Below are 21,823 nucleotides of genomic sequence, written 5' to 3'. Positions count from 1 at the left end.
ATTCGACCGACTTTGTCGCGCTTTCTTTGGTCTTGGTGAACCTGGACTCTTCCACTGAGAAGATTGGGCCTTTGTTTCTGGGTCATACCCATAAACCTATGATTCATCACCTATTGTTAAAATATTTAAGAAATCCGAGTCCATTTCGGCTCGATTAAATAGTTCTTGGGACACTTCAAGTCTGTGTTATTTCTGCTCGTTTGACAACACTTTTGGAATGAATTTCGCGGACACTCGACGCATGTTCATATCATCAGTTAAAATTGACTGAACCGCATAGAAACTTAAATTCAGGTCTTCAGCCATCTCCCTAATTGACCATCTACGGTTCGACCGTACTAAATCGCCAACTTTCGCAATGCTTTCGTTAGTTTTTGATGTTGAAGGCCGGCCAGACCGGGGGTCATCCTCTACTGACTCGCGGCCATCTTTGAATCTGTGAAACCAGTTAAGCACGTTTGACCGGCTCACACATTTGTCTCCAAAAGCTGTTTTTAAGAGTTCGTAAGTCTCAGAAGCAGATTTCTCAGTTTTAAAACAAAATTTCACACAAACGCGTTGTTCCAATTTTTCATCCATTTTGCGCACTTACAAAATCCGCCAACACACACACACACGCCCGCACTCAACTGGTTGCTACGCCGTACTGAATAAAGATATCTCGGTGCATGTTTCAACATGTCTCAAGGACACGCCAAGCCACCGCTTCCAAGCTAACGGTCGATTATATCTACTCCTGAGCAGTGTTGCCAACTGTCTTAAAACTTTCCAATCACATCACGTATATGTAGTTCTCCAGATATAAGGCCTACAAGATGATTTTTGATTTAATCCTTTGACTACCAACGGCCCGCATGCGAATAATTCAAATATCGTTGGAAATTTGTTTTTAGAAAGAAAAAAAAAAAAAAAAACGATGTTCTCCCATCGGGTCAGATGTAACCAGGAGACTGTGTTTAGTTTTAAAAACTGTGTACAGATGTCACGAATATCCCACATTAACGGAATCGTACATATAAAAAAAATTGTTCTCATTAAAAAAATCTTGTAGTCAAAGGGTTAAATATATTGGAGCTTTTGATGCATTTTTGGATCAGGGGCCACGAATTTTTGAACGGTCCCTAAATCGAGTTTTCGTATTTTTTTTACGGAATAAGCACATCATACTGAGTTAAGTGAAAGTTTGAGTTTGGCTACACTATATGTAGTTCTCCAGATATAAGGCGTACAAGAAAATTTTTGATTTAAATATATTGGATTTTTTGATGCATTTTTGGATCAGGCGCTACCAATTTTTGAACGGCTCCTAAATTGAGTTTTCGTTTGTTTTTTTTTTTTTTTTTTTTTCTTTCCGGAATAAGCACATCATACTGAGTTAAGTGATAGTTTGGGTTTGACTACACTATATGTAGTTCTCCAGATATAAGGCGTACAAGAAAATTTTTGCCCTAAAAAAATATTATGGGACTTTTGATCCAACGAAATATCTTTCCATGGCATGTAGAAAACACAATCCGAGGTGTTTCGAAAAATAATGTGACATTAACTGTTAACGGTGAATTTTATTATTTTTACAAGTCATGGTTATCCCCCTTCAAAATAGTCCTCTGAGCCACAGCGACGGAGGCGTTATTTCCATCTAAGGTAGCAGTCCTGGAAAATTTCTTCTGGAATATCTTTCAGCTTGTCGGTTACGCCCTTCTGGATATTATTTGAAATACCAAAATGACGCCCTTTCAAGTTGTTTTTGAGCAAGGGAATAGGTCATAGGGACTGAGGAATCACAGGACTGCTTTTTGTGGCAAAAATTCATTGATAGAAACTACCGTATGACATGGTGTAGCATCCAGGTGCTTGTAATGCTTATTCGCTTACGTGCCACCCTTTTTCTGAGTCTTTCAAGGATTTCCCGATAAAAAGTTTGATTGACAGTTTGCCCTGATGGCATAAATTCTTTGTGGATGAACCCTCGATTAAAAAAAAAAAAAAAATCTCATTCTTGCTTTCTTGGGACGGGAAGAATTTAGTGTACCATTCCCAAACTGACATCTTGTACTAAAGAAAAACCCATGATTTATCATCCGTAATAACGGGACTGAAGAATACTGGCTTCATTTTAAAGCGGGCCAGAAGATCAAGACATATTTCTCTGATTGACCTTCTGCTAAGTAGTAGGTTCTTTAGTACCATCTTAAAGAACCTACTACTTAGCACCGGTTTAGGACCATCTTAGCGCACCTTTTCTGGTTTATTAGCAGGATTGGTTTATCTACCTTAAACTAGATAATAATAATGTAAAAATAATATTTAATAAATGTTTAAATACATAACCAAGAAAAAAATATTAATGTCTTACAGACTATACAAATTATTTTATGGACAGTTTATAAAGTAGTGAGTAGTGTTGTGTAGTTGCGTATGAACTAATCTCGACCAACTGGTCTTTTTACAGAACTAAAGCGTTTTTCACAGTCCTTTGCACCCTTCAAAAACAAACCGCGTAACTCGATGTTATACCACTGGACGCACGACTATTTGCTGATTGGTGAAGAGGAAATTGTTTCGTCTGTTTCCCGCAATATTTCTGCTGCGGCACGTGCATGAATTTCTGCCACTACGATGTGCATTACTCGTCTCACTCTCACACCATCGCCGTGATATGGGGCAAAATAACCAATACTATATAATCACCCCTCCAAGAGCAACTAAACATTGTTATTTTTCTCCAAATTGAAATTACAGATGAAATGCATATGAGTTATGCCAAATTATCAACTGAACGATAAAGAGATGGCGCTGGTATGTAAAAATTACCTAAATCATTACCCATTTCCATGAAAAACAGATGGTACTTTTCCCCCTTAAGTTCAATTTATTGATGTGCTTTCTTACATTGTATAGCATGCGAATGTACAAATAGTAACTTCAGTACTACAAAGTAAGTAAATAATGTAAATATACTATTCTATCAGAACATGAAAATTAGCTAATTAAGGTCTTAATTTTCTTCAAGCAAATTGAACAACGTTGATATCGTTTGATAAAGTATTTGTTTTTCTTCTGCACTTACGGGTTTGCATTGTTTATGTTTAACAGAATAACTCGGAGCAGCAGGTAACCTGCTGGCTTTCCTCGGGCGACATTTTTAAGTTGTGGTGCACACTTCCCGTGTTTTGTCATTTGTTGTAACAGTTTTCTCTTACAAATTCGATTTTGGTTCAAGATTTCGATCTCATATGATACATACTTTGAGTCGGATCCTAAATGTGCTTACTGTGCCTTAACAATACATTAATTACCATAATACATTGCATTTGTTGTGTACTATTTGCTTATGGAAGAATCAATTGTTATTAGTCTTATTTTTAGTGTTGCTAAATTATAGTTATTTTTCAGTTTTTCACAAAGAATCGCTGTCAAACAGTTATTTCATGAAAATGGGCTACGAAAAAGAAAGAGAGAAATCAGTTGTACTCGCTGCTCTTATTGAAGATATTAAGTTCCTTATAGTATTTCAGATCATTGTTTGACCTTTTATTAGAGATGAGGAAATAGTCAATTAAAAAAAAAAAAAAAAGAAAGAGAGAGAGAGAGAAAGAGGTGGGGGATAGAGAAGAGTCAAGGAGGATAAAACCTGTTTTACTGATCCATTACGAAGTAATATGATGTAATTTTTCAGTTGTAATTCGTAAATCGCCTTTTTAAAATGCGCAGATTAAATGACCATTCAAGAGATGCAAGAACTGAATATTCGGTGCCAGGATTGACAAAATGTACAAAGGAATCTTCAGCATTTGAGAATTTTATAATTTTGGATAGGAATATTCATAAATTTTGAGTCTTATTATTATTTTTCTGGCTGCAGCGAAATTAAGAGGAGGTAGACCTAGTATATGGATGTTAAATAATGTGTCTTTATTTCTATGTGGAATCTAAAAAGTTTCTTGGAATTTGATGGATAAGATGTCGATAGACTCTTCATACTCTCATGACTGATATTTGTTTATGGGGTAACTTTTCTGTTAAATATCAAACGAAAGGATAAGTCACGAGGATCCACAACATTTTTTATAGGTATTTTATTACATATAATAAAGGAGAATAAAATAATAAATTCTCTATTCAATAAATACGTAAACTAAGTAGTTTTAAGTTCTTGGAGAATGAACAATTGCTTGTTCCAAACACTTGCTCGCCTGTAATGGAAACGTACAAGGAGCTCAATTTTGAAATGAAATTAAATGAAATCTTTTGATTTTTACGCCCCACGCTTATGCTGGCTAGGCTAAAGGAGACGATGATGATGAGAAATGAATGAAATGGTGGAATGAAGAAAGTGGGAGGAAACGGAATAACCCTGAGGAAACCCATGCACACGTTTGTCCGCCACAAGGTTCACTTGGCGCGAGCTGGGATCGAACCAGGAACCCCATGCGCCAGAGGTGAACGCTCTACCACTGAGCCACCGCTACCCATTGAAATTTCATGGCCGCCATCTTTGCCCGCCATTTTGAGAGAAAGCACGCCTCGGAGAGTAGAAGACTTCTGATATGTCCAAGTACATTAACAAAGGAAATTATTCTGAAAAATTCACTTTATGGGATTTTTTTCTCAACTTCTTCCTAAAATGCCTGGACTAAGGACAAATACATGCTGAGATAAAATAACGTAAACACCTAAAATCGAAAAACGCAAATGGCGGCAGCCGCTGCGTCGCCATGGGATGTTGTAAAAAAATTAATTAATTGTGGTTTTGAAGTACCCTGATATAAAATAAACATTCATGAAAAAATTAGATTTTTTTGAAAAGGTCAAGCGGCAATTTTCCTTTTTTCTCGATCACTTTGCATGGATTGACCCCAAGGGAAACAATAATTCCCTCATGTTAAAAAACAAAATATGCAGTGTAATGATGTCACTGGTCGTGAGTCCGAACGTGCCACATTAAAGAGCACCTATTGTATATATTTTTACTAAAATTTAGACATAGAAATGTCACCTTCCCCCCAGATCCTTGAAGACCTGAAACACCATGAAAAGTTTAATGATTACTGCTCAAAGATCACGCGAAATGCAATTCCCTCAAAATGTGCGTAGTACGGCACAAACGACTCCGCTCGCTCAGATCAATAGTGCCATTATCTTGAAACCAATCAATTTAAGTATAATTTTCCCGTTCAGCAACTCGCCCAAAAAAACCTAAATAAATTATTTTCATTTCACAGTAACGTGCAACAACTAAAAAATATGTTAAGCAGTGTTATCGATCTCCCGAAAAATGGAATGGAATCTTTCAGTTTAACATACCACGATTATGTCCTTTAGGCTAAGGGAGACGGTTGATTAAGGCAAGTGAATAATAATGGAAAATTGGTAGAATGAAAGTGGGGAGGAAACGGGAGTAGATCGAGAGAACATGTTGTCCAGTACATACTTACTTGGTAGGGATACGAACCAAAGACCCCACACAACAGAGATAAGCGCTCTACTACTGAGCCACCGTGCCCCCCCTCCTCGATCTCTCAATTATCTAGTATTGATCTGGCATACAAAAGAAGAAAAAGTAAAACGTAAAAAAAAAAAAAAAAGAAAAAAAAGAAAAGAAACAAGATCGTTAATGCCATGCCTCGAAAGCATTGTGACTTTGGAAAACAAGTACACGAATAAATGTAAAGATTGTATTTACCTTACAGAGCCAATGTCGTTCTCTACAAATATATCTTCTGGTGTTATTGAGCTCCATCCACCGAGATTTACAGTCACCGAGAAAGACACTTCCGCGTCAATATCTGTCATATGGACAACAATTCTGAAAGAAAAGAAGCACATTAATTCTAAATGGTCAGCTGTTTCTCATATATATATACGAGGAGCAGTCAGAAATGATGAAGTTTTGCCACTCGTGATGCCATCACAATGAGGCACCTTCGGAACACACATACTTCCTCCGCCATCTTGCCATTGCTGCAAACATCGACAAAACTCCTCTTTTGGTATCTTCCGAAGTTCGCCATCGCGTTAGTTTCGATGTCTTCTACAGTGACGAAACGGGCACCGGTGCTTTTTTTTTTTTTAAAGCATTGTCACCGTAAACTTATTTTAAGGCTATCAAAGCAGGTATCGTAAGCAGATTTCCCCAATTTGCACAAAAACTGAATGTTTGTGCATTGCTCGAACTGCGACATCGCATCAACTGATCAGCACATACTCCCCCGTTTAGCTACAATACTCGTAAACTGACTGTTATGACCAGTTCATACTCGTCATATTCATAATTAGGAATACATATACAGTACTCTTCCGAAACTACCCAATATGCTATACTTAACAGTAATTCGTGAATTTTGACATGTAGGATGTAAACAGAACACCGTGGAAGATTTTTTTCAGTAAACGGAACTGGTAGCATAGTGGTTAGCACAATGCGCATCTAGAAAGCAAGTTCCGATATACTGTAAAATAAAAGATTAAGATTAGAACAAAATTATTTTTATTACTGTGAAGTTAATGATATATAACCTATTTTTCCACATATGCACCATCCTTATCAAGATATTTCTCGTAACGCGATGCCAGCTTTTGTATGGCTATGATCTAAAGACCAAAATTCTAACTGAATACAAATCTATGCTAACAGTAAGTACCAAAACGAAAATATTGACGCGTGTTCTTCTGGGGATTATCTGAACTACTTCCACAGTGAATACTAGATAGCCCGTAGTTCACTGAGTAGTGTTGGCACATAGGTCACATTTTTACATTAAACCGAAGTTTTCCATTTTTGGCACTCGGCACGGATTTTATATCCAGTCTACAATTACGACAACTTTTAAATCTTTGAGTTTCGTATGATTATGATGTTCTCTAAACACCATATGTAACTGAACAAAATCGCATATAACATACGTGTGTATTGTTTTAAAACGCTCATATAACATCTATTACTGCTGGATTTTTTATTGTTCAGTCGTACATGCATTGTGAAACAGGTCACATGTGTTTTGAGAAGGAGCTCGTCAAATTGGTGAGGGTCATGACGTAATTTGTTTAGCCTTCAGGAGTACAACGCAAAAGGATTATTTTGTTCTCTGGCAAATGTTGTCTAAAAGCTCCAAGAAAATATATATATATATATATATATATATATATATATATATATATATATATATATATATATATATATAGGGTGTTTCAAAACAACACAGACAACGTTTGGGAGGTGATTGTCTGACACCAAGATAAGACGAAAAGTATAGACCAACCTGGGTGCACAAATGCTTCCTTTCGGAGATATAGGCTGCCGAAAACATGAAAAATTGAACTTTAAAGGTCCTTAGCTCTAAAACTATGGGACCTACCGCAGTCGGGTCAAGACTTTACTTAGGAACTAGTACGTGCCCTATCCAAAAATCCATTTTTCAGAATACTAAGGTACTCACGCAACAATTTTTATAGAGGGAGTTTGGCTACGGGCATATAATTTGAAGTAGTCACCGACTACCTCTGTAAAAATTATTGCGGAGGATTCTGAAACATGGATTTTTGGATAGAATACATACTAGTTTCTAAGTGAAGTCTTGACCCGACTGCGGTAGGTTCCATAGGTTTGGAGCTATGGATCTTCAAAATCCAATTTCTCATGTTTTAGGCAGCCTATAACTTCGAAAGGAAACGTTTGTGCACCCAGGTTGGTCTATACTTTTCGTCTTATCTTGTCACGAATCACCTCCCCAACGTTGTCGGTGCTGTTTAGAAACACCCTGTATATGTCGCCGACATGACCATTAGACAAAGTACACATGTTATGGCATTTTTTTTTTTCAAGTTATTTTAAGATCTGTACGTTAACACAGGGCCAGTCTAGAGTGGCCTCGACCTCTGGAAAAGGTATTTTTTCAGAAAAAAAAATCCCCATTTTCCTCAAATTTACCTTACCAGGTATATGATACGGGCACGTGAATGATACCGTTTGGTAGGTTGCTTTATTCTGAAGAGAACGAGGTACGAACCATGATCCTAAGATAAATAATGATGATACAGTAGCTGCTTGACTGAAAGTCTAAAATTTATCTTAAAAATCCCAAAGGGGTTAAGGATAAATCCTCGTCTCGAAAAAGAAGTTTTTATGCAGCCAGAAAGAATGTCGTTCGTAGTCAGTCTGATACAGTTGATGGTTTTTAATATACTGGAATGATTATTAGTTACTCATATACAGTACATGAAAAGTACATTCTTAAGTAGCAGACTGTATTTTTTACTGTTTTATTTCTTCTAACAGTAACAATGCTTCTTAACAATGATGCATATATTACTTGTAAATAAACTAAATATAGAATTAATATTTTTAAGTAAATTCCCTCAGAAAGATAAGCTTTCGAGACCATCCCGAATTTCCCTAACACCAAGAAATATGCTTCTCAGCACAACAGAAAAAGTTTAAAAGGGGAAGAATTGAATTCTTCCTGGCAACGTGATTTTATTAAATGTTCTCGGGTTATCAGCAAGGTGAAGATATTGAATCCGACGCTTCGAATGCATTCATCTTTAGGGATTGTGATGAAGAGGTCCGAGATATATGGACAGGGTGTTAATGAACTATACCGACAAACTGTAAGAGGTGATTCTTCACATCAAATAAGAGAAAAAGTTCATACGGACCTATGGCGAAAAGTGCATAGTTTCAAAACTAGGGCTGTCCAATATCGCGAAAAAGCCAAATTTCAAGGGGCCATATTTTGAAATTCCAAACACTGTGGAGGATTGTCCTTACCAGCGTAAAGAGAGCCACGCATACACAATTTAAAAGTGTATATTTCGTCAATTTTCAATAGGTGTACACGGTATTCCTTACAGGGTTTAATTCTCAGATATACTCTCAATAGTTTTCAGATATACCATGATTTCAAGGAGGGTCCAAAGTAGGCAGGAGGTAAGCCTTAACAACAATGGACATCCAGTGGTTTGTAGGGAAGTCGGAAGTATTAGGAACCGGCAGTTTTTTTTTTTTTTTTTTGTGTGTGTGTTTGCAATAACGTGTGATGCGATGTATTTCTTCATGCTATATTTCACGTTTTCTTCATTTTTAAGCGTGAAAGAAAACATTGCAGCACGCGTCTTCTCGAGTACGCGAGACCGTGCTGCTGACGATCCTTAATACTTCCGCCATTGCGCCAAATAATTCCGTGTTTACTCCTATCAAGGCTTATCATTTGCCTACTTTAGACCTATCATAAAGTCAGAGCATATCCCAAAATTCAGTTGATGGCTTGTCTGGGAATCTCATCCTGCATGTAATACTCTACACCCATTGAACATTACTAAAATATGTATTTTTGGATCGCATATGCGTGACTTCCTTTATGCTGATAAGGACTACCATACATAGTTTCTTGAATTCGGAATACGGTCACTTGAAATTTTTCGTTTTTGCGATTTTGGACAGCCCTAGCTCTGAAACTATGTACTTTTGCCCACAGGTCCATATGATCTTTTTCTCTTAGTTTGATGTAAGGAATCACCTCTTACAGTTTGTCGGTATAGTTCATTAACACCCTGTATATACGAGGTGTGTTCAAAAAGTATCGAACCTAATTTTTTCCCGAGTAAACCAATGAAACGTAGAGGCCTTTCTCCAGTGTAGATGTAGAGGGGACACTCATGCGAAGGCGCTGGCAGTCGGCCAACGAGTGAAGACGTGTAGTGAGCGTCGTCGGATTTCACTTTGTGTGTGTGTGGTAAAATGACAGAAAAACTTGAGCAGCGATACTGCATCAAATTTTGCCGAAAGCTTGGCGATACCCAATCGGAAATCATTCAATCGGATCGGTATATTCAATTTTGAACGAGAATTTGGGCATGAGGAGAGTGTCCGCGAAATTTGATTAAGGCTTTCATCGCCAAACACAACATTCCTGTGTGTCGTCACGTTCCCTACTCACCTGATATGGCTCCCTATGACTTTTGGTTATTTCTCAAGCTGAAAATGCAACTAAAAGGAACCCGATTTAAGTCAAAAGAGATCATGCGGAATGCGACGGCACAGTTCCTCACCATTCCAAAACTGCGTTCCAGAAGTGTTTCCAACAATGGCGGGAGCGCTGGGAGAAGTGTGTGCATTACCAAGGAGATTACTTTGAAGAGGATTAATATTTCAATTTTCAAATCGACAAATGTATTTTTGCCAACCAAAAATTCTTTTTGAACATTCCTCGTATATAGTGACTGTTTATAGCACGGCCAACAAAAGATGGTCTCTGACGTTTCTACCACATGCGGTGGGACATTGCAGCCCCTACTTTGATACCAGTGTTACCAACCACGATCACTCTGTCTTATACCATTAATTAAATTGCCACTACAGTTGCACCGAAAAAAAACTTGACACGCGAGTAGTGGCAATGTCACTGCGAGCAGTCAGAGACGTTCTCTTACTGGACGCACTACAGGAGCTATGAATGGGGGCTTGTGGTTGGCTGAGGAAAATGCTGGCTCCTGATTGGCTGCTGCTGTTGAACCTTTTTTTTAAGGGCCGACCAGGTGGGACTGACGTGAAACCAACTCATTGTCTCCATTGAAACTATTTCTTTCACGAGATGGATATTGCTTCCTTTATTATTGTCCCGAAAATTGCTGCACTTGGCTACTATGGTGGTATTTGTAAAATTGACTCTGTGCCCAATTCTAAGCTATGCTCTGTTAGTCCTGACTTTTCGGGTTGCTCAAATCTTATGTATCTGTTGTGCTCTTTGCATCGTTGTTCTGTAGTACGTCCAGTTTGCCATGCCACATTCACATGGTAGGTTAAAAGGAAAAATTACTTCCATTAAAAGAAAAAATCAAAAGAATTCAATGCCGCGTTCACAAAATGTTTCCACTGACTTCTATCCTTAGCCAACTGGATCCAGTTTCTACTTTGTATTCCTATGTCTACGAGATCCAACTTAATACTGTCCTCCTATCTGCGCCCAGTCTTCCTAATGGTCGTTTTCTGATTGGATTTCCAGTTAAAACTTTGAAAGCGTTCCTACTTTCTTCCATTCTGGCTACATGACCTGTCCATCTGAGCCTCCTAGGTTTGATGACCCTAACAATGCTTGGTGAGCCGTACAAATTGTGCAATTCCTCGTTATGAAGTTTCCGCAATTCCTCATTCCCGTCTCTCTTTGGTCCAAATATTCGTCTTTATGATCTTGTTCTCAAATACTTTCAATCTGCGTTCTTCCCTCAGAGTAAGCGACAATGTTTCGCAACTATATAGAACAACAGGCATGATTATCATTTCATATATATTTTAACCTTCAAATTCCTCGACAAAATTCGCGACGACAAGATTTTGAACTGAATAATAACCCGAAGTCCCTGCTTTTAGTCGACATTTAATTTATTCCTGAATATGATTTTGGTTTGTTAATATTGATCCTAGATATTTGAAAGTATTCACTTTGTCGAAAGTATTATTTGATATTTTAATGCATCCATAATTTTCAGTATTACGATCTTGACGAACTTCCAAGATCGTATTTAATTTTCTCTGTATTTACTTCTACACCCATGTTGCTACAAGTGTTTAATAAGACGTCTGCATTTCTTTCTATTGTTGTCCTATCGTCCCCTATTATATTGACATCATCAGCATACAACATAACCTGGTGAATACCATTCAGCTCTAGGCCCTGGTTGCTGTCTTTTATTTTCCTTATAACGTACTCCAGAAATAAGTTGAATAATAATGGTGACAACGCATCTGCTTGTTTCAGGCCATTCTCGACCTGAAAGCTTAAATAATTGATGTACCCATAATTATCTATAAAAGTAAAAGGTTAAGTCTATCCTACCATGTTACAGACAAAATTCATTACATATAAAACTCTACTTAAATAATAAATAAATCAATAAATAAAAATTACCTGTCATCATCAATATCACACCAGTACGAATGTTCAAGATTAACTAAATTCCTAGATAAGTGTTTGATACTTTTTATTTCAGCGGAGATTTCCTCTAACAAAGGCATTAAATCTTTTGTAGTTTTGCATTTCTGGCGAAGTTTTTGCTGTGGAAATCTACGCAGCATCAATAAACAGCCCATCCTTCCTATTCGATGAAGAGTCGCTGAAATCAAACAGACGTGAAAAATAATTCTTTAAGCCAATTCGGAATTTCATGAAAAGATATTTATGAACTTTTCGAAATTATGCGCTATGAATTTTTTAATGCGTTATGATTTTTTTTTTTTACAAAATACAAAAAATATCACATATTCAAAACAATATATGTAACAACTACAGGGTGATCCACATAAACACTTTTTCATTTTATTAACTTTTCTTTTAGAAATGAAATTTGTTTTACGTCCTACGATTATGCCACCTAGACTAAAGGAAACGGTGATGAGAAATGAACGAAATGATGGAAAGAAGAAAATGTGAGGAAACGGGAGAATCCTGAAAAAAAACACGCACATGTGTTTGTCCATCACAAAGCACACCTGGAGCGAACTGGGATTGAACCAAGAACCCTATACACCAGAGGCAAACGCTCTACCACTGAGCCACCGCGGCCCCGACTTTCTCTTTAGATGGTGTTATAAATGTGACAATGCATTTGATAGTCTCAGTACCACTGGGAGAATCAATCTGGCAAATATAATGCAAAATGAAATGCAATCTTAAATTTAACGTCCCACGATTACGCTCTATAGGCTAAACGAGAAGGATTAGTGAAAGTCGATGATTATGAAGAGATTGATGGAATGAAAATGTGAAAATAAATGGTAGAAACTCCAACAAACAAATAAACAAAAAAAAAAAAAAAATGGACATGGACATGATATCCAGGGTTCCCAGTTATTTGGCGAGCACAAATTCCCTGATGTTTCCAGGTTACGATTTACAACTTTCCACATTTATATTACTATGTTCCGTACACACACAAATACTAACAACACGTGTCTTCACGATTTGTAAATAAATAGTGGCAGACGGCAGAAGAAAACCACAGCTACTGGAAGAGACGAAGAGGACACGGAGAACCACGAAGGGGTCGGACAACCCCTTCACAGGTTCTCCCTCCAAAGGATGGCCATAAAAGAGCACGTCGAGACCAAGAAATCATCAGTGTCTTGTACTGATCATAACCTACATTCCGAGGCCGCTTTAGGCCAGAACACCATCCTATCAACCCTAGGCAACATAGTATACCGAGGGGGCCCTCTTTATCCATAGTGAAAACTTTTATTTTAAAGTAATTACTGACTTAGAGAAGATTTTGATTGAGATTTTGCACAATAATTATATACATTTTGTAACAAAAGGTGAAGGGCTAAATTTCGAGAACGTTATTCACTCTACCTACAAAATATTGCAATATATAATGTAATAAAAGAAATTATTTTTCCCTGATCAGGAGGCACCTCATTTAGTTTGCATGTACTCTCTCTCTATATAAAACTTTTATTTTAAAGTAATTACTGACTTAGAGAAGATTTTGATTGAGATTTTGCACAATAATTATATACATTTTGTAACAAAAGGTGAAGGGCTAAATTTCGAGAACGTTATTCACTCTACCTACAAAATATTGCAATATATAATGTAATAAAAGAAATTATTTTTCCCTGATCAGGAGGCACCTCATTTAGTTTGCATGTACTCTCTCTCTATATAAAACTTTTATTTTAAAGTAATTACTGACTTAGAGAAGATTTTGATTGAGATTTTGCACAATAATTATATACATTTTGTAACAAAAGGTGAAGGGCTAAATTTCGAGAACGTTATTCACTCTACCTACAAAATATTGCAATATATAATGTAATAAAAGAAATTATTTTTCCCTGATCAGGAGGCACCTCATTTAGTTTGCATGTACTCTCTCTCTCTCTCTCTCTCTCTCTCTCTCTATATATATATATATATATATATATATATATATATATATATATATATAGGGGTAGAAAAGTTTTGCAAAACAAAGAATATAATTTATAACAGAATTTTAGGAATGATCCAAAAAATTGGATCAAAACATTGCGATCTTGGCCAATAATCAGGGGCCACAAAATTTTTGAACGGTCCTTAAATCCAGTTTTCGTATTTTTTAGGCACAAGGACATCGTACTAAGTTAAGTGTTAGTTTGGGTTTGGCTACACATGTAGTTCTCCAGATATAAGGCATACAAGAAATTTTTTGCCTGAAATATATTGTATCTTCTGAATTGAGTATATTTACTCTTCACTCTACACAGTGGTAGTAATTAAAAACACAACAAGCAAGCTAACGTTGTAATCTACAGACGAATCTGGAATGAATTACTTTTAACACATTTCAGTTTGTAACTGGATAGAGCTCCGACCTGACGTTGTCTGCAATCTGTACCACTATACTACAGCAGATAGCAGTTTAGAATGCGTATACTATATGTACTCCATATCAGGCTGTAATTGACATACTCACTATATATATATAATATATTATTCTTCATTATTTTTAAGTTTCCCTCTAAATGTACCAGGAATCATCCAGTTCAACATGGACCACCTGGCCAATGCACCCCATTCTGGATTGTATAGGTCTAGAAGTTTAGTTGTTCCTGTTCAACATTTAACTCTTAAGAACTTATCCCATGTTATGTCAAATTTTAGTCCTATATTTTTTCTTTGGTTTACTATGTGGGATGTGGGCCTAGAGCTTAACGTGGAATCCGAACCACTTGAGTTCCTACCGGGAATTCAAGCGCGTACTTTAGTTACATAGCCAAAAAGAAGCACTATATTTTTATTTGAGAAACTGCGTGGCTTCATAAATTTTTCCAAGTCTTTCTTACCTAACCGGAAAGAAGACGACTTTAGGACATGTAGGTGCATATTTTGTTCGACAGATGTCTCTACAAATATAGTATAAAGGTGCCGCTAACCTTTCCGTTATACAAGGGTAGATCAAATATAAACGGGATTTTATTTTTTATTTAAATTCATTTATTAAATACCACAAGGCACTTACAATTTATTTTTCTACATAGTTTCCTCCTTTGGAAATGCATTTTTCCCAGCGTGTGGGCAGCTTTTTGATGCCCTCATCGTAAAAAGAACAGGGTCGTGTCACTAGCCAGTTGCACACGAACTTTTCCACTCTCGTCATCTTCAAATCGTTGCCCTCATAGAGCTTCTTCAAGCGGTCCGAACAAATGGAAATCGCAGGGCGATAAGTCCGGGCTGTAAGGAGGATGTTCAAGTGTAGTCCAGTGCATTTCCTGTAGCTTCGAGACAGTTTTAGCTGCCGTATGGAGTCGCGCATTGTTGTGCAGGAGGAGGATCTGTCGAATCGATTGGTCTCGTCTTTTGTGCCGATATGCAACTCTCGCCTTGTTCAACAGCTTGCAGTAGTATTCAGCATTTATTGTGCGTCGCTCATGTAAAAAGTCAATCAGCAAAATGCTTCGCCGATCGAAAAAACGGTTGAAAGAACCTTACTAGCTGACAGTCGAGTCTTAGCTTTCACTAGTGCTGCCTTCCCTTTCATCCGCCACTCCTTATTGGCTTGTTTGGATTCAGGAGTGTAGTGGTGAACCCATGTTTCGTCGCGGGTGACGATCCGACTCAAAAATACATCACCTTCTTCCGCAAACCTTGCTTTAAGCCTCTGACAGACCTCCAAATGTCTCAACTTTAGATTTTCGGTCAAAAGGTGAGGGACCCATCTGGAACACACTTCACGGAACTGTAGGTCTTTTTGATGATTCCTTGACAACTTTCATAGCTGATTCCGACTTGTTCTGCAATTTCTGATACTGTTTCTCGTCGATTGTCGTCAATAATGCCTTTAACCGCACGAATGTTTTCGTCCGTAATTCTAGTCCGAGGGCGGCGATCGTGTTGCTGATTTTCCACACGTTCTCGTCCTTCCTTGAACTTTTTATGCCAGGCATACACACGCATCCTTGACAATGTCTGATTCCCGAACTGCGCAGTCAATCTCTGGCAAATTTCTGCCGCTGTAACTCCTTCACGAGCAAGAAATTTTATAATTATGCGTTGCGCAGTGAAGGGGTGAACCTGTTGCTCCGACTTCGTGAGTGGTACTGAATAAATGACGGGAAATATCTAACAGCGCGCTCTCTCCATTTCCAGCGGTCCCGCCTAAACATAGCAGAAGCGCGCGGTCAGTCCTACCAACTGTTGATGTTCAGGAACAAGAATCCCGTTTATATTTGATCCACACTCGTACTTCTTGTACTCATTATTTGGAATGCGGAAACTACCGTTTCCTTCTGTGTGGTTAAAATCTTATTTTATTATGCAACGTTGAAAATGAACAATCTCAATTAAAAAATTAGGGCGGAGGGGGCACGGTGGCTGTATGGTAGAGAGCTTACCTCTGGTACGTGGTGTCCCTGGTTCGATCCCCGCCAAAGTGTACAACATCGTGTTTGTGGATTTTCCCGAGGAGTTCCCTTTTCCTCCCACATTCTTATTCCACAATTTCTTCCATCATCTTTTATTTGCCTTAATCATCCGTCTCCCTTCTTAATTTAACGGGCATAATTGTAAGACGTTAAACTAAAAGATTTAATTTCATTGTTTCAAGAAATTTGTTTTTCTTTTTTTATTTTAAAAATGAACTGAAATCTTTAAGTTTTACGTCCCACGATTATGCCGGTTAGGTTAAAGGAGACGGTGATGAGGTGAGATGAGTGAAATGGTGGAATGAAGAAAGTGGGAGGAAACGGAAGAACCCCGAGAAAACCCACGAGCACGGTGTTTCTCTACCACAAGGTCCACACGGCGCGAGCTGGGATCGAACAGGGACCCCAAGCACTACAGGTGAACGCTCTACCACTGAGCCACCGCGCCTCCCTTTTTTATTTAAAGTTTAACGTCATGTGCTTATACTCCGAGGATACGGGAGATAGTGGGGGATGATAATGAACGAAATAGTGAATTGAAGAAAGTGGGAGAACCCCGAGAAAACTCACGCACATGATGTTTGTCCACCACAAAGCACACTTGCGAGATTTGATTTTGAGTTTAACGTCCCTTTCAGCTGCGAGGCTATAGGAGACGGGACACACACTTAGTGAGAATTAGGGATCGAAGCAAGGACCCCACGCACCAGAGGTGAGCGCTCTACCACTGAGCACCAGAGCCTCATTGACACATTTTTGATAGTTATAAGATTACATATTCTGTATACACTTATTTAGCGCAAAAAATTATTTCACTACTCATATTTTATTACCAATTATCATGCAATTAACGGTTAAGACCCGAGATAACACCTTTTTTTCCTGTATATTCGTAAACATTTATAGAGAAATAATTTGAAAATGTACTATACTATATTCACACAATTAAATCAAATAATAAAGGGTATGAGATTTTTTGCCAGAGAAAGTTAAATTATATTTAGTTCTTAAGGGGTTAATCTAACATTAATAATAGTAAATACTTACGCAATATCTTTTCCAAACATATATCGCCAACTTCTCTATGACCATATTCTGCGTCTTCTTGGGAATCCAACAACGTACCTAATAGTAAACGGAGTTGCAAAGTCTTAAACAAGAATCCAAGGTGAATCTCCGCTGGTGTGAACTTTATAATACACCACTGGCAATCGGACCTGAAAAATATTTTACCTTTTGAGGAATTCTATACTGACTCCTACAAATCAAGAAATGAATAAACATACCTTTATTTTATTCGGTCACAAACAAATTACGAAAATATTTCAGAAAACGTAATATCTATACAACATTAATGTCCACAAATATTATCGAGGAAAATCTAAGAGTATATAAGTTTCTTCAGCAATCCTTGAGTCTGTAGATGTCTATGAAATTTCATGCACATATCAAGAAACATACAGGCATCATTAGGATGGAAGAACATATTTGTCATGCCAAATACAACAATGTCCAAAGATCGGGCGTTTCAACACACCTGAAAAATCAAAGCATAACATCAATAAAGTAAAACAGATAAAAAAAATCATCATTACTCGTAAAAAGACAAGACATGAGGCTTTTTACATTCCAACGAAGGCACTAAAATTAAGTATGGACACAGGCACTCTGGATAAAGGTTGGAATAGCATCACTGGGATCTTCACCGTCGCCACCACTCACTGAAGAAGTAAAATTATTTAAGATGTGAATTCTGCGAAGCAACGAGATATTTTTAATTTCCAAATTCCTATCTTTACCCGAATACCGTTCCTTCCCTTGGTCTTGTAGACGTGCAATGTTTTTTTAAATATGAATACTTTTGAGTTTGCTGATAAGTTTGCTCTTCAAACGGTTCATATTAAAATAACAAGTATTATTTATTTGCTTCCATATACAAAGATCATATTTTTAAAGCAATGTGGATCACCTTCGTTGTATTTCACGGAAATATGAGAACTGATATTAAGTTAGTAACATCAGATACAAACATTTTCGAAAATTTACAGATCTGCAAAAGTCAATTGCCATTTATGGAATATAAAATACTGTTCAGTCTATTCCTCAAAATCACACAAAATAATATCTAGATTCCAAAAATCACTTCATAACTACGTTACGTAATAAATGAAAAGTTTTCAATCCTGAACAAATTTACGGAGGTCAACATATAATCAACGTTGACGGTGTTGTTTCGAAACACCCTGTATATATATTTTCCAAGACTTGAATCCAAGGTCAAACTCGGGGCCATGAGAAAACATGCCAGATGTATGTTATGTATCCTTAACCTATACTAATTACTTAAAGCATTTTTTACAGAATGTAAAAAGTATTCAAAATTTTAAACTAATAAATACTTAACTGATTCTTTCAAAGAAAATCTCCAAAATTACCAAGTTTACTCAAAGGTATTTATTTCTTATTAACCTAAAATTATAATATGAAACATCGACTGATTCTTGTATGTCAAGGTAAAGTAGTAAGCACGTAGATACAATTTACAACGAACGAGAATAAAATTAAATATAACAGACTTAAACAGAACAGAGATAAACTTAGCAACAATAAGTCTATAAAGATAGCAGTAAAATCATAATCTTGTATTCTACATCGTCTTCTCGAACCTAATTAACATATAATACATTATCTAATAGTCGTCGTGTTTTTATTATTCATTGATTCTTCATTTCCATATAACATAATTACTTATTTTAATTATATATGACGATGTGAAAGCAAGAATAAATTCTATCTATAACGTTGTTTACTTCGCTTATGACTACCATTACACGTATTCTCGTTCCTCATTGCAAACGCTGTTATTTCTAGCTCAACCTGTGGTAACGTGTACATAATATTCGTAGACTTGAAATTCGCACATAAGATGAACTATAAATGCACGGGTGATATTCCAGAAAATTTAGGAAGTGAAGAAGCACTTCCAAGTCATCTGGGCCATCGGAAGGATAACGTCACATCATTTTAAGTAAATTGACAATCACTCAAATCATGCTTGGCATCATCTTTCTTTTCAACAATTATTTAGGTCCTCAATATATATATATTTTTGTTACAAATTACTGACGTTTTAGGCTTATTTTAACTAATTTCTGCTGTAACTAAAACTTTTAATTCTTTAGCATTTAATAAACAAATATATTTTTATCTTGTAATAATTTTCAATTCGAGAAAAAAAAATACCACAAATATGTGATGCAGAGCATTTACTAATCATCTACAGTAGACTCCCGTGTATCCAGCCTAATGCGGCAGAAAAGCAGGCCGAGTAACAAAAAAGCCTGATAGATCGGAGTTCTATGAACTCATTTCTTTGCACCGCCAATACCAGAAGCCAAAGTTTTTATACCAAAACTCAGTGTTATAATACAGTACGTATTTTCTCACTTCTTATTGGGCTGTGTACTGGTAGTTTATAAAAGTTTATGTACTGCACTGCACGTTTCAAGAATTTATTAGAGAAAAAGTGAGTTAAAGAATACGTGCAGTATATGTAAACTGTTCAAATTTTAACATAAATTCGTACTGACTAAATTCGTAACATAATACACAATGACGAAACAATGAACCAGGAGCAGAACGATGCTGTTTTCTTGTCACAACTTGTATTTTGCACACGACACGTAGGATGATCGTAGCATACGCCCGCTTCCAATGCCTTGGCAATGTTGCCAATGCAACGCCTTGCCTTCCACATTTAATTACGATAAAAGAAAAACTAGGCCGAATAGTCGCGAGCCGGATACTCGGGACTCTAGTGTATTGTAGCAGCATTTTGTTGTTTACATATAAAACTTTAGATCGGACATGCACATAAACATAAAATGCAATTCATAACAATTCATAACAGTTACAAAAGTAGAACAAACTGATATTACATACATACAGACAACCACAAAATAACAGAAAATTCATACATTAAAATACAGAACAGAGAACAAAACAATAAAAAGATAAAGAAAGAAAAACAACTGTAAAGAGACAAATGGCAACTTATAGAAGGGTTCAATTTACGAAGTAATAATAGCTCATGACGTGTATATGGTTCTATAGATAAGCAACCAAATTCTGCGATGAACATTTTAAACGGGATTAATTATATTTCAAACAGAATACAATATCCTATCGACAAACTCTTCACGCAAATTCCTCGTACCAAAACACGACAGGCTATTTACAATAATTGAAATGATCAAAAAGTCAAGACTGTAACCAGATGTAATATTGCTTCTAGCAGATAATATATATATATATATATATATATATATATATATATATATATATATATATATATATATATATATATATATAAGCCAAAACAATAACCAAAAATATATTTCCACGTGTACATCAACAAATTATTTCCCACTAAAATTATATCATATATAATGTTATTATAATTATTAACGTTTGTGGCTAATGCATCTTAATCGGCTCGCTACTATAAATTGATAACTTCTCATCACTGACTGCCAGGACAGGTCTCCGATCTTCTTACTATTAGAATGTAACTTACCACACGATCCAATGCTGACAAGCTCTTGTTAATAATATACACATACAAGTCACCCTCTTCATGTGAAACACTTCATCAAACTCACCATATTGTTCTGGCTACTGTTGCCAGCAACAAGATACACCATAAAGAAGCGATTCACAACATTATTAACAAAACTGCTAAATCAATGAAAGTCACAGCTCCACCAGACATTTGCAACACTTGCTTCTAATCAGTACGTAAATAATTAAAAACACTTTCATCTTTCGTATAATAACAGTGTGGCAGAGAACGCTTAGTTTCGGAGATACTGTTCGTCAAGGTAATAATGTATTGCAATTAATGACGAGAACGAACGCGATGTGGTGGAATTACATGCAAGGCCGTATCTGCAGAAGCTACATAAAAAAACGAGAAAAAAACTATCTGAGTTTAGCATCCCACGGTTAAAAGACATAATGATATCTGAAGAAATTAGTGATAATGTACGAAGGTTGGAGAAAACTCATGCACATGGTATTTGTCCACAACATACACACAGAGCATGACTCAGAGCTAATGCATTGAACACCACGGATATCGCATATTAGTCATCAATACTTTCACGTTCCACACGAAATTAAACAAGACGGCCCTCGGAAACCTCTTAGTTCCTTTAAGGAACTCTTGTGTGTACTACTTTGACCTCAGCTTTTTCCACTACGATTTCGAGCGCAATTCCCAAGACTGTCATTCTGCAGCACAAGGCATGACTATAAACCTCCGAAATTAATCGTTTTCCACCACATGGTTAAGTATGTTTCCTCTCGTTGTTTTGGTACAAGAAATCCGCCTGCAAAGTGTGTTAATAGACCTCGTAACAC

The 21,823-nt window shown here is 36.7% G+C and overlaps 1 protein-coding gene across 1 annotated transcript in view; it reads right to left on the bottom strand.

Moving 5' to 3' along the window:
• Positions 1-21,823, bottom strand: part of LOC145663854 (uncharacterized) — a gene marked incomplete in the record, with an annotated part of 87,617 nt that overhangs the window by 6,750 nt on the left and 59,044 nt on the right. The window contains 3 exon segments of the mRNA XM_081729980.1: positions 5,687-5,809; positions 11,907-12,111; positions 17,450-17,619. Coding sequence (XP_081586106.1) covers positions 5,687-5,809; positions 11,907-12,111; positions 17,450-17,619 — 498 coding nt within the window.

This window comes from Thermobia domestica, chromosome 11 (assembly GCF_964235325.1).
Source record: "Thermobia domestica chromosome 11, izTheDome1.hap1.1, whole genome shotgun sequence".
NCBI classification, from domain to species: Eukaryota; Metazoa; Arthropoda; class Insecta; order Zygentoma; family Lepismatidae; genus Thermobia; species Thermobia domestica.
Note: the sequence above shows the minus strand (reverse complement) of the source record. Positions and strands in the feature narration are given on the sequence as shown.